The sequence below is a fragment of the Thrips palmi genome, unplaced genomic scaffold (genome assembly GCF_012932325.1).
Source record: "Thrips palmi isolate BJ-2018 unplaced genomic scaffold, TpBJ-2018v1 HiC_scaffold_1, whole genome shotgun sequence".
Classification (NCBI taxonomy): domain Eukaryota; kingdom Metazoa; phylum Arthropoda; class Insecta; order Thysanoptera; family Thripidae; genus Thrips; species Thrips palmi.
This window is the reverse complement of record NW_023144620.1, coordinates 7890699-7908053: the sequence shown is the minus strand read 5'-3', so window position 1 is coordinate 7908053 and position 17355 is coordinate 7890699. Positions and strand designations below refer to the sequence as shown.

General features: G+C 63.0%; 1 protein-coding gene across 2 annotated transcripts; it reads right to left on the bottom strand.

The window, feature by feature from the left end:
- Window positions 1-235: 235 nt before the first annotated feature.
- LOC117641122 (nascent polypeptide-associated complex subunit alpha, muscle-specific form-like) lies at window positions 236-16803 on the bottom strand. Of its 2 annotated transcripts, none has more exons than XM_034378239.1 (9): window positions 16427-16803; window positions 9165-9292; window positions 6497-6593; window positions 6311-6414; window positions 6014-6110; window positions 5065-5191; window positions 4846-4926; window positions 2036-4768; window positions 236-1944 (listed from the first exon to the last, which is right to left on the bottom strand). In XM_034378239.1, exons 2-9 carry the CDS (start codon window positions 9289-9291, stop codon window positions 1297-1299), a joined length of 4014 nt encoding a protein of 1337 aa, XP_034234130.1. In that variant the 5' UTR covers window position 9292; window positions 16427-16803; the 3' UTR covers window positions 236-1296. The 2 variants fall into 2 exon arrangements, with proteins under 2 accessions (XP_034234130.1, XP_034234137.1); XM_034378246.1 differs by lacking the exon at window positions 16427-16803 and adding an exon at window positions 15897-16149.
- Window positions 16804-17355: the final 552 nt, after the last annotated feature.

Genomic DNA, 17355 nt, shown 5'->3' with positions numbered 1-17355 from the left:
CTCGGCCTCGGGCAGCTTCGGGCAGCCTCGGGGCGGCAGAAGGAGATTGATGCTGCTGCCTCGGTCGCCGGGGCAACGGAATGAAGACGGCAAAGGAGCGGGCGGAGTACTACCGCATGTGTTTCCCATCACCCTTCGCGTGGCGTCTGGAACAACACTCTTCCAGTCCGAGGTGCGGTGTGTATTAGGGCGCGATCTCGGCCGGTGGGAGGGGAAGGAAAGACGACGGCACAGGTTCGGAAAAGAGATAATTTTAATAATAAGCGTTATCAACAGGTGAAATTTACAAATCAGCCTTTCACACAATGATATGTACAAACATAAACTGGCTCCGAAGACGTCTTCATTGTCCCAAATGTAACGTTTCGAACAATAAAAGGAACATTAACAACTTTGGACCCCGGGGCGGGGAAGTCCAGCGACGGCAGCTGCTCCGCGTCTCTGCCAATCAGACGCGGGGAGACTGCGTTACATAATTCATTCAACACATTCCGACAAAAAAATAGATCGAAAAATTTCAACAGTGAACCTCGCAGTTGCGCATTAGCACAGAGGAAATCAGACTCTGTACGGCAACAGACTTGGTATTGGGCAGTACATATGGCAGTGTAACAAAACTATGACACTTGTCTCAGTCCTCAGATTGCAAAACAATTTCAGTCATAAATGTACTCGCTGCTTGATACAAAGCGTAACATCTTAGTTGATTGCTCCTCGTGCGACTGTGAGCACCGGCCTTCGCCGCATTTCGGTATTGACTAGTGCAATCCCTCGCAATGGAGTCGATGGCCCCCACTGGTGCCAACGCACTCCAATAAAGTTTTCAAAATTTCGGGAAAAAATAAAATAATCACATTGACTTGACCGCTGTGAGATTTCATGAGCCGAGCAGAATCAAGTGAAGAGTTCAATCTACACAACCGGCTAGTGGGCACACGGATAGACGAACGGGAAACGCGCGGGAAAGTATCACAGGCAGGCTTTGCCACAAGGAAACTTGAACACCTGAACACCTGCCTTCAAGAAAAAGGAGACTCGTGTGCCTCACTCATGGCGTCTTCAGTCCAGGGCACGGGCTCATCTGCCGAGTCGTCCAGTGCACCACAAGAACGAACTACCGAACATACAGCCCCCGTGCGAGACGCCGTTTTGGCACGCAAACATCGACACACTCGCGTCCCACCCGAACTTTGCAGTCGGGCTCAGAGGGGGGCGAAATTAAACATGATTAACTCAAAGATAAGGTTCTATCACAGATAAATCGTTCGCAAGAACGTCTATATCACATCACACACATCACTTCCTCTTGGCGGTCGCCTTGACGCCCCAGTCCTCGATGGCCTTCTTGAGCCCGAGCGGGAAGCGCGGCTGCATGGCGGCCTGGGCCTGGGCCTGCAGCAGGCTCTGCAGCTGCATGTGCTGCAGGATGGCCTGCGCCTGCACCTGCTGGGCCAACACGCTGTTCTGCTCCATGAAGAGCTCCGGGCTGACGGACGACGTGGCCGAGCCGGGGCTGTCGGCGGGCGGCGAGGGCGACGCCGACGACAGCGAGGACGGCGGCGGCCTCAGCATGGGCTGCAGCAGCTGCTGCCTCTTCACCACCGTCTGCGCGAAGTTCGGCGGCGGCGTCCAGCTGCCGCCGTGATCCGCGGCGCGTGGCGAGGCCGCCGTCAGGTCCAGGGCGCCGCCGTAGTCGCGGTGCCCGGGGATGCCGGGGCCGGCCGACTTGCGCTGCTGCGAAATCTCGATGAGCCGCGGCGGCGTCCGGTTGGGCTGCTGCGGCTGCTGCTGCGGTGACGGCGGGCTGTAGTGCCCCTTCTTGGCGAGCTGCTCCTTGACCTCCGCTAGCGACAGGCTGCCGTTGACCGTGGTGCCGGACAGCGGCCGCTGCAGCCTCTGCAGGTCCGGGATGGGCTTCTTGCTCTTGGCAGGAGACTCGGGCTTCTGGGAAAGTAAGAAAACGAGGTTGTAGTCAGGGTGGCTGAAGCAGAGGGGCGCTAGGCGCAAGTTTCAGACAGGGATCAGTTAGGCTTACCTTGGTGGCCTGGTTGTTGGGCGACTGCATTGGCGACGGCACTGCCGTGGGTTTGCTGGGCTGCGTCGCCGGGTTCTGCTGCTGCTGCTGCGGCTGCTGCGCGTTGGCAGGCTTTGAGGGCTGCGTGGGAGCGGGCTTGGTCTGCTGACTCTGCGCTCCAGAGGCGGCTTTGGCTTGGTTGTTCAACTGGTCAGCGGAGGGTTTGGCTTGGTTGTTCTGCTGGGCAGGGCTGCTTTTGACTTGGTTGTTCTGTTGAACGGGTCCAGGTCTGGCCGGGTTAACCTGTTGAGGAGTACCGGGTTTGGCTTGGGTGGTCTGCTGGGGAGTGCCTGGTCTGGCTTGGTTGGTCTGCTGAGGAGTACCGGGTTTTGATTGGTTGTTCTGTTGAGGAGTGCTGGGTTTTGCTTGGTTTGTCTGCTGAGGAGTACCGGGCCTGGCTAGGCTGGTCTGCTGGGGAGTACCGGGTCTGGCAAGGTTGTTCTGTTGGGGAGTACCGGGTCTCGCCAGGTTGTTCTGTTGGGGAGTACCGGGTTTGGCCTGGTTGGACTGCTGGGGAGCGCCAGGTTTGACTTGATTAGGCTGCTGGGGAGTACCGGGTTTTGCTTGATTGGTCTGCTGGGGAGTTCCGGGTTTCACTTGGTTGGTTTGCTGGGGAGTGCCGGGCTTGGCTTGACTGTTCTGCTGTGAAGAACCCGGTTTGACTTGATTCATCTGCTGGGCACTAACGGGTTTGGCTTGGTTATTCTGCTGGCCTGCTGTGGGTTTGGTCTGATTGTTCTGCTGAGGAGTACCGGGTTTGGCTTGCTTATTCTGCTGCGGTGTGCCGGGTTTCATTTGGACTTTCTGCTGGGCAGGGCTGACTTTGGTTTGGTTGTTCTGCTGCACGGTGCCGGGCTTGGCCTGGGCCGCGGTTGGCGTAGCGGGGTGCGGTGGCCGCGGCGCCTGGGGCGCCATGACGACGGGCTTCGGCTGCAGCGGGGGCAGCGACTTGGCCGCCGGCCGGGGCACCAGCTGCGCCAAGGGCTTGGGCGCCTGGGGCAACACGGGCTTGATCTGCGCGGGCGGGAACGACATGAAGGACGACGGCGAGGACATGGGCGGCTTGGTGGTTGTCCCCGGCGAAGGCGCGGAGGGCTTGGTCGCGATGGGCTTGGGCGTAGGCGGCCTCTTCGTCACTTGCTGCTTCTGCTGGATGGACTCGGCAATCTTGTCCACCTTGGCGATCTTGGCGGGGCCCGACGCGGTGGGCGTGGCCTCGGCGGGCCTCTTGGAGGCCGCCGGCGGCGCGTCGTGCATCTTGATCCTCTTCTCTTCCACGCCGCCCACGGGTCCTGGTGCAGCCTTGCGTTTGCCGGGCTCGATGGGGGTGATGGTCAGTCCGTTCACTTTGGGGATGGCGGGCGGCGCCGCGTTGGCGGGCTGGGCGGGCGCGGCGGGCGGCACGGGCGAGCCGCGCGGGCTGGCGGCGTCCGCTGGCGCCTCGGGGCTGGACGGCTCGCTCTTGATGAAGAGGGTGCCGTCGTTCGACTCGTCGTCCTGGAGGCCCTTGACGATGTTGTCGATGCGGTTGTGCAGCGTCGTGTCCGTCGGCGTGTCGCTGCGCTTGAAGCCCATGCTGAGCTGGAGGATGGCCTTGGCCGTCTCCACCTTGTTCTTCTCGTCGTCCGCGGCCTGCTCCTTACCCGCCGGGCGCGCGTTGCCGTTGGCCACGCCGGGGTTCCTGATGGCCTCCGCCATCTTGTTGATCTGGACGATGTTCTGCAGGGCCACGATGGGGCTGAGCGTGGTCGTGGACAGCTTGGGGTCCTTCGGTGCGAGCACGGGCAGCCCGTTGCTGTGGCGCTTGGTCTTGACGGCGGCCTGAGGCGACGCTTTGGGCGAGGACGCGACGGGCTTGGCCGGGCCAACCGGGCTCTTGGGCGGCGGGCTGCCGATCTTGGCGCCCACCGTCATGCCGTTGGGTGGCCGCCCCACCGGGTTCTTGACCGTGATGAAGCCACCGTTGGGCGTCCTCGTGGTGATGGTGGCGGGGAAGTTCTTCGACACGGGGGCGGCGGCCATGGGCTTTGGTGCGGCGGCCGCGTTTGGCGCGCTGGGCTTCTTGGCCGAGGGTGCCGATAAGGGTCCAGGGGTCGGCGCCGCGGTGCTAGGCGGCACCGAGGTGGGCGTTGCCGAGGTGGGCGTCGCCGAGGTGGGCGTTGCCGAGGTGGGCGTTGCCGAGGTGGGTGTCGCCGAGGTGGGTGTCGCCGAGGTGGGCGTCGCCGGCTTGGGCGCTGGGACAGGCACCAACGTGGGGGACTTGAGCGGCGCGGGGCAGACGATGTTCTCCGGCCTGGGCGGCAGCTCCGTCGTGGTGGACGTGACGGTGCCGCGCGAGGGTGAGATGGTGAGGGTGATCTTTGGCCCGGTGCTCGTGGGGCTGCACACCTTGGGCGGCGGCGACGTCGGCGCGGGCTTGGCCAGCGTCAGGGGCTTTGGCTGAGGGGTGCCTGCCGGCGGCTGCGTCGTCAGCTTGGCCGGCGGCGGGGACTCGGTCTTGATGCGGGGCACGGGGCTGCCGCGCGGACTGGCCAGGGGGCTGGCCAGCGAGGACGCCGACGAGGCCCTGCGCGAGGCCCGCGTCGCCCGCGCCGTCACCGCGGCGCACAGCGAGGGCATCTCCCGCTCCACCTCCTCGTCGCTCTCCGGCACCCTGGAGTCCCGCAGGCGGTAGAAGAACCGCATGGGCTCGCTCTGCAAAGAAAAGGGGCGTTAGGCGCATTCATCAGGGGCAGCTTACGCCATTGGATGCCGAGTGGGTGCAGACTCACCCTCTTCCAGGGGTAGATGTAGGCAATATCCAGCAGCGTGTACTCATCAGCAAGGCTCTCCCTTCGCAGGAAAACGTCAATCTGCAACGGGAAAGGAGAAAAACAGCGTTAGAACGAGTGGAACGACGACCGGAACAGGATTCGATGTTTCACGCATAGCACTCAGCGCGGAGGCGCGCGCGCAAAACCGTCGCACTGCAAATGCGCGCGTGTCCTCACCAGGATTTCCGACGGCAGCTCGAACTTGTCCCTGACGAACCTCTTGAGCAGCCCCACGGTGAAGAGCGCGGGGCACTCGAGGTACCGCTTGGGCCGCAGCGGCCTCTCCTCGCCCGCCTTGACTCTCCTGCAACACAGAGACACTCCAGTTAGAGACGCACCTTTCCAATCGATGCGTCCGGGGGGTGGGTGGCGCGGGGGATCGATCGAGAGGGTTGAGATAACGCCACGTCCGGCGGACGCGGCGGGCGCGACGCGCCAGCCAGCCAGCCAGCCGGCCAGCCTGCAGCCTCAAGTCAAGGGAAAACAACAAAGGTCGCGCGCGGGGGCGGGCCGAAGCACGCGGGCCGAAGCAGCCCGCCCCACCTGGCGTGCACCGAAAGGTCTCAAAGGGTGGAGGTTGTGGCCTTTTTATATTGCGGAATAAGGACAGGGAGGGGGATGCGACACAGCAGGTGCGGCCGCTCCCAGGACGAGCCACGTGCCGCGAGGGCCGCGATAGGCCAGGGTGCTGGAGGGAGCGTGCGCGGTCACTGAAAATGTTTATTTCTCGTTAAATTGAATGTCGCGCCGCCACACCTGTTCAATGACCGCGGCGGCGCCGCAGCCGCATTATCTTATCGTGGCGGGGCGGGGCGGGGCGGTACGCCTTGGAGCACGCCTCGGCACGCCGGCGGCCTCGTCGACTCAGCTTCAGACAGTAGTTCCGGGGAAAGGAACGCCCTCTGGCGGGGCCCTCGTTTGCAATGGTGAGGCGCCTTCCTCGGACTCAGTGCAGTTTCAGACAACTAGCAAGAAGTTCCTGTAAAAGGGACCGCTTGCGGCGTTTGTTTTGACTGTGGCGAGTCAATCTAGCGTCCGATCTGGCCGCGTCGGTGACGTGCTTGTGACACGTCCGTGACGTGTTTGTGACGCGCAAGCGGCGTAAGCGTGACACGGCAGTCCTTACCTCCTGTCATGGTACTCGAGCGATAGGCTGATGCGGTCGTCCGGCGAGTAGAACCTTTCCAGGCAGTCTCCCCGCTGCTCCGGAGTCGTCTGGTCAGCTGTCGCACACAGAAACACCGAGTCAGGAAAAAAAACGACGACACAGGGAAGCGTCGGACAAGATAAAAAGAGGCAGTTGTGATGCCGGGATGAGACAAATCGCGACACAGGTGAAACATCACAACGGGAAGGGGGACGATTCAGAAGTTTGTATGGCACGGCCAGAGGGGGGTGGTTGCTTGAAACTCCTCGAACTTACCATACTGTGGGTGAGCGTCGTAGTAGACTCTTCTCCTCTGCATTTCATTGTGAAACAGATTTGGCACTAGCTTGAACACGATGTCCTGGAGGGTTTTGTCGGGCCTGCAACGAGCGAGAGATAGAGAGTTAGAGTTTGGACACCGCCCTTCCTCGGTCGGGTAGAAATGGCGGAAAGGGAACTCACTTGAGGCTGCGCAGTGGGCTCCCCTTGTGGAGCTGCACCTCGCAGCGCGGGCAGAAGCTGCTGCCCTGGATGTACTGGACGATGCAGCTCCGGCAGACTGTGGACAGAGAGACAGGCGGTCAGAGCACTCTTTTCTGGCAAGCAGTGGAGGAGAGAGACGACCACCGAGCGCACTCGTTTCTGGCAGACTTTCGCGGCAGCGCGGCGGAACGGTAATGCGCGCCGACCGCGAGACCCGGTCCACACCTAGCAGGCCTAGCAGACGCCTAGTAGGCACGGCGGGACGGGGGAACGGTTCGCGCAAATCAGCGCGAAATCAACGCAACGTTGGCACGGAGTACGTTACTTTTTAGCCAGTCCCTGCCCCGCCACTCAACACACACACACACGCACGCACACACGAGGACGAGGAAACAGGCTGCGCTGGTTGGTGCGCCGCCTACCGATTCAGAAGCCGAGGCCACTTTCACGGATTGCATCGGCTGCTGCTGCCGTGCGCGCCTCGCCATGCCTCGCCGCGCCGACCGCGCCAAAAAGCTTGTCGCGGCCCGTGTTGTCCGTGTTCCCGTGTTTGGCGCGTCGCTTCGACAGCTCCGTCATCCAAAACCGACGTCTGGCCGGGACGGGCCGGGACGCCTTGTCCTCGTCACACCGGCTCTGACTCAGACCCCGGACGGACGGATCAATTTTTCCCGTGCGTTTCGCGGCGTTGGCGCGACTCCCGCTTTTCGCCCGTTTTTACGATTTATCTTCTTCCCTGTGCAATTTTATTGCCCCGCAGTGGACCCCCTGCCTGGAGATACTGGATAATGGCTGAGAAGGACGAGCTTGAGGGCGATGAGGGTCAAGATTTCGTCCTCCCCCCCTCCCCGGGTATGTCCACCCCGCTGGTGCTGAGGTTGGCTTTCCAGAAGTGCTGACCGACCGGCGCGGCGTGTCGCAGCGTGTCGCCTTGCCCGGCCAACTTTTTTCACAGTGGGCCGGAGCGGCGCATGGTTCCTGGAAGAGCCAGTCTCTCTCTTATCAGGCAGCGCGGGCCCCATCGAGACGCACCGCGCTGGACCTCCACGGCGGCGGCGCGGTCCACGAGAGCCTGTCCCTGGGCTGGCGCGCAAATGGCGCGAAGACGCAGTTTGCGCAGCTTGCGCGCAGCTTGGGCCGCCGCGACGCTACGCGACGCCAGCTTCACATCCACCCTCTAAAAGGGCCGCCTGGATCCGCCCTGCCGGGCCGCGCGGCCCCGCGGCCGCTGTGCCCAGACAACACAAAATGTGCCAGCAAGAGCGGCGTAGCGGCGCGGTGGCGGCGGAGGCATCGCCCTGCATTGCCCGGTCCGCAGCCACCACCGCCACCGTAGGCGCCGCGCCGTGGCGAGCCGCGCAGGGCCGGGCTCTGCCGGGCTGCGCTGCGCTACGCCGGCATGGGCTGTGGCTGCGCCAGGCCGTGGCCAGGCCGCGCTGCCAGTGCGGGGCGCGGCGTTGCCACATTTCGTACCGCCACAGGCAAACGTCTCGTCTCCCGCATCGGTAGGCCAGGCCGGCCAGGCCTACTGGGCCAGAGAGTGGCCACCCCCTGGGGTCGCCGAGGTCGTGGGGGGTCGCGGGGTCAGCGGGTACTCGCTTCCAGGATCCCGTCCAAGTCCCGGGGACTCGGGTCTCGACGCCGTCGCCAGCTACTTTCTGCGCGGACGATACCCGAGTCAGCTGATTGCAGGCTGGCGCTGTGCCGCGCCGTGCCGCCGGCGTGGCGTGGCGCGGAGGCCCCCGGCCGGCTTGCCGTGCTTGCCCGCCTGCCCGGCCTGTGCCCGGCCGACACGGAAGGAAGAGGGGCCCCGCACCGGGCCCCGCGCTGCCCCGCGCCGCCCCGCGCCAGCCGCCGGCCCCGCCACGCTCCGGCAAGCACCGCAGAGGAAAGCTGTCAGGCTGACGGGGTGGCAGCTCGGTCTCCTTCTAGTGCAGCAGGCCGGTGCCCGGTGGTGCCGACGGCCGGTCTCAGGTACACGCCGAGCACTTCCGCGACGCGGACCCCGGCGCGCCGACAACCCTGCCCGTCAGATTCCTTCCGCGCCGCGTCCATCGTGGCCGTGGCGTGGCCGTGTGCGCCGCTTGGAAGACGGCCAGTGCGGCGGGGCGGTGGGGCCCGCGACACTGCCTGGGGGTCCTCGTGTGGCGTGGCGGCCTGGTGGCGGCCCGCGGCCCCGTGGGGCTATCTATCTATCGCTGCCTTTCACCAGCCCCCCGGCGCGGGCCGCGGGGCAGGCGGGCAGACTGCCGCGGTCGCGCCCCACCCCACCGCGCCCCGCCCCACTCCGCGGGCCCCAAGGTGGTCCGGATCGGCGGCGGCCTCTCCCCGACTGGTCTCTTCCTTCTGAAAAGAGCAAGATAAATCCGGGAGGAGGCAGCGAATGCCGAATCGGCGATTCGACTTGGACAACCGTGTCTGTGGCACGGTCGCACGCGCGCAGCCACGCAGCTGTCGAGGCTGACGTATGCCGGACTGGGCGACGTGTAGGCACCCTCGTCCCAGACTCCCGGACATAGAGTGGGCAACCGGAGAGGCCCTCGCCTCGCTGAGTGTAGCGTGAGGCCTACGCAGGGCTCTGCCTCTCTCGCACCCACAAGGAAAGCCCCATGAGTACGACAGAGACGGACTGCGGGCAGATACTTACACGAGTGGAGGCACTCCGTGATGGTGGTGGCGTCCACGAAGTAGCCCTTGCACAGCGTGCACACCAGGTGCTCGTTGAGGGTGCCGAACACCGGCCGGGCCGGCGCTTTGGCCTTGGCTGACGTCATCCTGCAACAGGGAGGCAACAATGAGGCGGAGGAACCAATGACGACGCCAGTGGCAACGCCAGGGGCGAGAGAAGGGCGACATTTTTGCCCAATGTCGAATCCAAGGCGTTTGTTTGCCGAGTCATTAGAGGGCTTAGGCCGCTTAGGCCCGCTGCGACGCCGCGCCACTGCGAGCCAGCCGGGCCGGGCCAGCAGCACAGATGGCGAAGCGATGACGATCCCCAATAAAAGGGATGCAGGGAAGGGGTAGAAGGGGTAGCAGGGCGTAAGCGACACACGCTCTTCTTCCCCCACCCGCACGGTCGATACCCTGAGAGGCTGCGCGCCGCGCCCTCTCGCGCGGTCTCTCTCTCTCTCTCTCTCTCTCTCTCTCTCTCTCTCTCTCTCTCTCTCTCTCTCTCTCTCTCTCTGTTTTCGGCCGCCTTTCTATGCTGTTCATTTCGCAAAAAAGCGAGTTGAACGCGGCCGCCGCTTGGGCACTGTCTCCTGAACGCCCCACCCACTCCCCTGTGCACCTCGGCCGCCCAAAAAGGGGCCCATATTCACGACACGTCCCGGGGAAGACTCCGGGGAGGCAGAGGGGAAGGGGCCCACGACAAAGTCATTCATCAAGTGCTGCCCGCGTTTGCGGCCCGGCAGGGAATTGAATGCACACAGAGGGCGCCACCTGTTCCCGGATCGCGCCACCGCACTGGAAGGACGTGGCCAGTGTTTGGCGAGGACGCATGCATAAAAACATTCGCAGGGAAGCATTCGGGCGTCCGGCCCCGCCAGCGCGCGGGGAAGGATAATCAGGGATATTGTGTGTGTGTACGCGGGGGAGCACTGTGGGGGCGGGAGAGGGATTTGAGCGACAAGCGACCGCGGCACGATCCGCCAAGGGTAAGGAGAGCCCCTCGGAACCTGCAAACACACGCAGAGAGAGGAGAGAGAGAGAGAGAGAGAGAGAGAGAGAGAGAGGGACGATTTAATTGGCCGGGCTAACGCGACGGCCCGACACGGCGGCCGCGGTGCCCGGCAAGCCCATCATTGGGCGGAATTGGTGAGATTGGAAAAAAACAACAACAGCGCCGCTCCGCTCGCTCCGCTCCCCGATGATAGCCCCGCCGGTGGCTTATTGGCCACAGCGGCGCCGGCCGCGCTGTCCGCCTGGCCGGCCGGCCGCTACCGTTGCGTGAGGATGCATCCCGATGACGCGCCCACGCCAGGCCACGCGCAATATCGCGCGGAATTTAATTAAGAGTTGTTGCCGTTTCCCGCGCGCCGCGCTGCAGCCGAGCTTTCGCCGAGCAGCGCGTCAGCCACCGGCGAAGCCAAACGCTGTGTGTGTGTGTGTGTAGGCAAGAAAGGCGTCGTCGAGTAATTACGGGCGAGTAGGGCGCCCCGCCTTCGAAGCCATGAAACGCCAATCAAACGGTACGCACCACACACACGCACACACACGCACACACACACACACACCAGGGCTGCATTTACGGGCCGACTTTAGTCATGCAGAAGCCAACAATTAGCGCCGTGCGTGTTTCCGCCAGTCCGAGAGTGCAATCGCCAATACGTAAATGAGTAATGACTCATCAGCATCAAGTTAGCCAGGACCCAGAGGACCCAGAGTGGTGGCCAAGTCGCTCTGTCCCTCTCGCACCCTGGGGGGAAATTGGTCTTCGGACCTTGCTTTAGCATGCCTTTGTTACGGAGTGCGATTATCCGCCTCAGTTTGGGAGCAGTGTTGCCTCAAAGTTGGTCTAAACGGTTAAAAAATGTCTTTGAAAAATAGTGCTTTGGGCCGACATTAAGCAGCCACTGTGTCTGATCCGAGGCGGTATTTCGTACTCCCTCAACGGGCAATTGGTCTTTGGCGCTTCCTTTAGCATGCCTTTGTTACGGAGTGCGATTATCCACCTTAGTTTGGGAGCAGTGTTGCCTCAAAGTTGGTCGAAACGGTTAAAAAATGTCTTTGAAAAATCGTGTTTTGGGCCGATTTTAAGCAGCCACTGTGTCTGATCCGAGGCGGTATTTCGTACTCCCTCAACGGGCAATTGGTCTTTGGCGCTTCCTTTAGCATGCCTTTGTTACGGAGTGCGATTATCCACCTTAGTTTGGGAGCAGTGTTGCCTCAAAGTTGGTCGAAACGGTTAAAAAATGTCTTTGAAAAATCGTGTTTTGGGCCGATTTTAAGCAGCCACTGTGTCTGATCCGAGGCGGTATTTCGTACTCCCTCAACGGGCAATTGGTCTTTGGCGCTTCCTTTAGCATGCCTTTGTTACGGAGTGCGATTATCCACCTTAGTTTGGGAGCAGTGTTGCCTCAAAGTTGGTCGAAACGGTTAAAAAATGTCTTTGAAAAATCGTGTTTTGGGCCGATTTTAAGCAGCCACTGTGTCTGATCCGAGGCGGTATTTCGTACTCCCTCAACGGGCAATTGGTCTTTGGCGCTTCCTTTAGCATGCCTTTGTTACGGAGTGCGATTATCCACCTTAGTTTGGGAGCAGTGTTGCCTCAAAGTTGATCGAAACAGTCACAAATGTCTTTGAAAAATCGTGTTTTGGCTGGCTTCCGTTTTCCGCGCGCCCCCCCAAACAAACGCCCGCGAGCAACCAAAAGAGAGAGAGAGAGAGAGAGAGAGAGAGAGAGAGAGAGAGAGAGAGAGAGAGAGAACAAAGTCGAAATGAGTTTGGCCGGGACTCCTTGAACCGAGCGCAAGTCTCGGGGTCCGGCCGGGCCGGGCCAGGCCGTCCGGCAATCAAAACTTGGCGACCGATAAAACAAAGAGCAGCCGACAAACAATCCCAATGAAACGAGCGGCGAGGAAAATGAGCTCCATTTTCGAGGCCCTTATCGCCCTCACACGCAGTAAAGCCGGTACACTGTCAAGAAGGCGGTGTAGTGGTCCCTTCGGCCCTTGGGTGCGCTGCCATCAGGGAAATGGGTGTGGGGCAGGACATGCCGCGCATTACCGAAACGGAGTAGTCATCGTCACATTACAGGCCGCTGGCGGCGCCCAGACCGTCCCGTCCGCTCCAAAACGCTGTCGTCGCGTCCGTAGGGGCGTCCGGGAGAACGATGGCGGTGCTATTCGGACAGACTGTAGCCGAACTGCAGCCGGCTCCACGGGGTCCGCGCCCCGCGGCCCGGCCCGGCCAGGCCCGCAGTGTGGTGGTTGATCCTGCGGTCGCGAATCGCCGGGCCGTGGCGAGCCGCACCGCACCGCGAGCGCGCGGACTAGCCATACTGCGCGCCTATCGCTTTCTCCGGCCACACGCGCTACACGCGCAGCACGCGCACGCGGCGCTCTGCACTCGTCAAGACACTGCGAGTGGCTTTTCCGAAGCCCGTGTGCCTCAGGTTGCGTCAAGACTGGACTTCCAACGACGGCAAGCATCGCGCCGTCACTTTGCGAGGGAGAGGGTTGCACTGCGTGAGGGTGGCCGGGGGCGTGCCTGGCCCGCACCAGCAGGCTCCGAAGCAGAGCCACTTACGGTGCAGTGAATGGCCAAATCAGCCCCCCGCTGCGTGGGAACCGGAACCACAGCCTTCCCCCGCGACGTATGACCGCCAAGCCAAATTGGCCGAGATGGCGATGGAAAAGATCGGCGCGCGGGAGAGAAGGGTGGATCTGGAGCGGTGCGGCTGACAGCGTAGGCCCGTCGAACGCACGCCGTTCTCCGACAGACCACTCCAATTCAGCCGCGGCGCCGCGCCACCCCCCGGCTTTCGCTCAACAGGTGTCTCTCTCTCTCTCCTCTCTCCGCGCGGGGACCCGTCTCCGTCATGCCTCCGTTCGCGAAGGTGCGTCGCGGTGCAACCCTCCCTCTCCCTCCCTCCGCGGTTCGTCCCCGGTCGCACTCTAGCATCGCCACCAGTCCTCCAGGCACTCTATCCCACTCGCCCGTCCACCCTCGGCAGTCTCTCCTCTCCCTCCCTCCCCCGCCGCCCTCCTCTGCCTGTTGCCAGCTCCTCGTCGTGCTACTCCAAGTTAGCTAGGCTTAGCAGCGATCACACAGGTGCTGCCGCCAACGATAAACAAAAGCTTGGACTCGCGGTGTGCGCGGTGGCCATCATGGCGGCCGCCCGCGCGGACCGAAAGGCCGGGCCGATGCCTATCGCAGGGCGCACGGGAAGGTCGCGGCACGGCACGCCACGGCACGCCACCACGCCGAAACCAGTTTACGCGTCTTCATCGGGCTTCTGCCGGCTCAGACTGAGAGTCGTTTTCGTCGCTGTCTCTCTCGCACCTTTTGGGCCGCTCCATGAGTGCGAGAGAGACGGGCTGCCGATGCACGCGGCCGGCTGGACATGGATGGATGGAATGTGGGCGGGTGACGGAGTGGTCCACATAGACCGTCCGGAGGGGTCACCCACGGTCACCCCGTCCGTCCCCGCGACAGTGTCGCACGCAGTCCTTCGCTCTGCCTCTCTCGCACCCCTACGGCCCGACGGGGCTCCCCGTGAGCGCGAGAGAGACAGCAGGACGGCCTCAACTGCATAAAAGCGCGACCTGGCTTTCGTCATATTGGCCTTGTCGCACAGGAGGGGTGGCGGCCAAGACCGGTGAGAAGCACCGCGGCCGATTCCGTCTCTCTGTCTCTCTCGCACCCCTGCGGGCCCTCGGGGTCTGCCCGTGAGTGTGAGAGAGACGCCACGCTCGGTGCGCCGCGTCGCCGCACCCTCGTCGAGGGTCCCTCATTGCCCTCCCGCGGAGATTACGGCCACCCTTCTCCACTCGTTTCGCGCGGAGCTGGTTGCAAGTCCAGGGGCTGTTCAAACCTCCAGCCGTCGCCAAACCTCAGCCAAGTCGCCTACGTCGCCCGGTCGAAGAGTCGTGTCGTCCCTCTCGCGCCCCTGCGCGATGCCCCACGAGTGCGAGAAGGACAGAGCTAGTGCAGCACACACGTGGGCGAGCAGTGTGACCGCGCTTGACCTGTTTCCTTTTGAATCTTGGATTGGCATGTCGTGCCCCCTCCCCCTCCTCCTCCGGCAGGCCTTTCGTCTGTGCCGGGCAGTGGCGGGCAGCACGCATGCCTTTCGAACGGGCACCTTTCAAAGGAAGGCACCTGCCCTAACGAGGTCAATTGCCGCTTACCTGGAGCTGATTGTCAAAGCGAGCGTGTTTGTATGTGTGCGGGAGAGAGAGAGAGAGAGAGAGAGAGAGAGAGAGAGAGAGAGAGAGAGAGAGAGAGAGAGAGAGAGAGAGAGAGAGAGAGAGAGAGAGAGCTCCCCTCGCGTTGCCTCTGCCGCGCGGTCTCTGCACGCATTTTGAAATCATCTCTTGACGTCCGTCTTCATCATTTTGGAGTCCGGTCGTCCCGCGCGAGCCTTGCTGGAAGGACGAGTTGTCTGTCTCCCTCGCACTCACGGGCCGTCCCCTGCGGGACCTGCAGGTGCGAGAGAGACAGAGCTGAGCGGGAAAATCCGTAGCGCTGTTGGCAGGCAGCCTTTGACGAGGTGCTTGCCTCAGTGCGCTACACTGCGCTGCCCCGCCTCCCCGCGCACCGAGTCCGGATTTCGCAGTGGAGCACGCCGTGTCGGCATTCCTAATTCCTCATGACAGCTTGGACTCCGGACGTGGAAAGAAACAGTTGGCTCGCATCCAGCTGCTGAACAAAGCAAATAGTTCATCAGTCGGTGTCGTTTGCTTAGGGACGGAGTGTCCGCCGGCGCGCCGGCCGGGTGCGACAACCTGATAGGGGCTTCAGCTGCCAAAATAGATGGCCGAGGACGTCTCTCTCTCTCTCTCTCTCTCTCTCTCTCTCTCTCTCTCTCTCTCTCTCTGCTTCCGTGGGGTACCTGTCGCTCTCGGCATCGCCGGCATCCAGCGACAGACTGACTCATTCCTCATAGCTGCTCCTCCCTCCCTCCAGGACGGCGCAGTGCCGCAACTGCAGCGCGCCGGCCCCCAGTTGCGTGCCTTTGCCTGAGGGTTTATCACCTGCGAGGCGCTACTATCTTCCACAACTCGACAAAGTCCGAGGCCGGCCAGGACTCCTGGGGCGACTGATGATGACGGGGTCCTCGACGTGTCCTCCGTGACGTCGCCGGCCTTGGGGTGGCTGCCTTCTTCCTGAAAGCAGGGCCGTGGCTTCGCAGAGGGAGAGACGTGACGAGAGAAGAAACAGATGGACAGGACTCTCTGCCTCCCTGGTAATGCACTATACCGCCTCCTCCCCCTTCTCGGAACCCCCGACCCAGCCCACCACCACCGCACACACTCACACTCACACTCACACACACGCTCGCTCACTCCGTGTGATCATACACATCCGTTTCCTCCCGGGGTGGGGGAACTGGGGTTGGGGGTGGACTCCAAGAAGTACGCGCGGCGGTACCGAGCCGTTTGTTGACGACGGCGAAGAATCGGAATGCACATGAAGGATGGCCTGGGACAGGCTCCTTGAAAAGGTTGGGGGAGGGGGGAAGCAGCGGCAACGATTCTCGCATCACAAAAGAATACACAACAAGACCTCCCCTCCCCCCGCCTCCCCTTCTGCGGGCCCGACCCAATCCTAATTGTAGACCAGACCCCGCTGTAACTCGAACTGACACGGTTCAGCGTTTTATAACATCTCTCTCTTTCTTTCTTTTAGCAAAACACGGAGGAACGGGTCGTACCTTTCTCAGGTCATACCCGCCCGCTCGGCCTGCCGGTCCACGCCGGTGGACTTGTGGACTCAATCCGGGCCCCTCTGCAGCCTGCCCGTGGCCACCGGTGTCCTTGGACTCCGCGCTCCGCCACGGCATCTTCGGAGCGCGACTTTGAGACGCACAACCGGCGATCCAGCTCCACCGGGCGACCGTGGATGGCCTTTCTAGCAGAAAGTAAACACAACCGACGTGCCGGCTGGCACTCCACGCCGCGCCACGCCGCGTCACGCCGCCCAGCCTTGGTGCCAGCCCGTACACAGCCAACGCGCATGCCCGACCTCCACCGCGCCAGCGCCGCGCTCCCCCTCGGCACGGCAGTTCCCCTCGCCACCCCCCGGCCCTCCCGGCCCCTCCCCGCAGCCCGCCAGCGCGGCCAGCACGGCTCCGAGGCGAGCCGAACCGAGCCGAGCGCTACGGGCCTGGCTCGGCTCGGCAGCCCCCAGCGCCGAGCCGAGCAGCCGAAACGGCCCAAACCGAAAACACGACAACTAACTTACTTGACGCTGGGGTATCCGACACGGCGACTAGGTATCCAACAAGTTATCCACAACGACCGGCGACCGGCGAGAAGTACCCACAACTCATGGTGAGGTTAGGTTATCCACAGCACGGCCAAGGCCCGGCGAACGGACGGACGAACGGACACACGCGGGCAGGCGCTGGCGGCGCGCTTGAAGGCCGCGGTGCGGTACCGGTACCGCGGCGCCGTAGTGCTTACAACGGGTCACAACTTTGCGGCTCGGCACGGCGCTGCCTGGAGCGCGCACACACTTCTGTACACCACGGCATCCAAGTCCCAACTGGAGGGTCTTTCGTCTTTCTCTCTCGGTCTCTCTTTCCCTCGGCTCCGCTTTCCTGCCGGCCCGCTCCGCGCCGCTCGTCCGTCGGTTATCGCCGCGTCTTCCTCGCCTCGTCCGCCGCGTGCTCCTCCCACTCGCCGCGCCGGCCAATCAGAGCGCGTGACGTCACGTTTCGGCGGGGGGTGGGGGCCGGGCCGGGCGCGCCGCTGTCGCCGTCTCCGCTGCGCCGCCGTCCGCGCTCGCCGAGAAGCAGCGAGAAGGCAAGCGAGGCGACGAAGCCTCGGCAGCAACGGCCGCAGCAAAGCCGAGCAAAGCAGCACCAGGTGGCCTCCTTGCCTCCGTCCTCCCTTCGGATTCTCTCCCTTCGGCTTCGGCAGGCTTCGCTTTTCGGTTTTCGGTTCTCCACCCTTCGTTTCCCCTCTTCGCCCCAACCCAATCCGCTGCGCTGCGCCGGGACGGCCGGGACAAGGACAGGCCGACGACGGGCAGCCGACAAGCGACTGGCAGCCGGCAGCCAGCCAGCCGACAGCCAGCCAGCCGACAGCCAGGCAGGCAGGCGCAATGCCAAGCAGAGGTCGCTCCTTACGGTTAAAAATAGGCCGCGCCACGGCACGCCCCGCCACGCC

Bases quoted from the DNA above. Each gene is read 5' to 3' on its own strand.
- LOC117641122 (XM_034378239.1), bottom strand. From the start codon at position 9,291: ATGACGTCAGCCAAGGCCAAAGCGCCGGCCCGGCCGGTGTTCGGCACC. The intron at 6,415-6,496 runs GTGAGTTCCCTT...CGCTCGTTGCAG, and splicing joins AGCCCACTGCGCAGCCTCAA to GCCCGACAAAACCCTCCAGG. The intron at 4,927-5,064 runs GTGAGGACACGC...TTCCCGTTGCAG, and splicing joins AGCTGCCGTCGGAAATCCTG to ATTGACGTTTTCCTGCGAAG.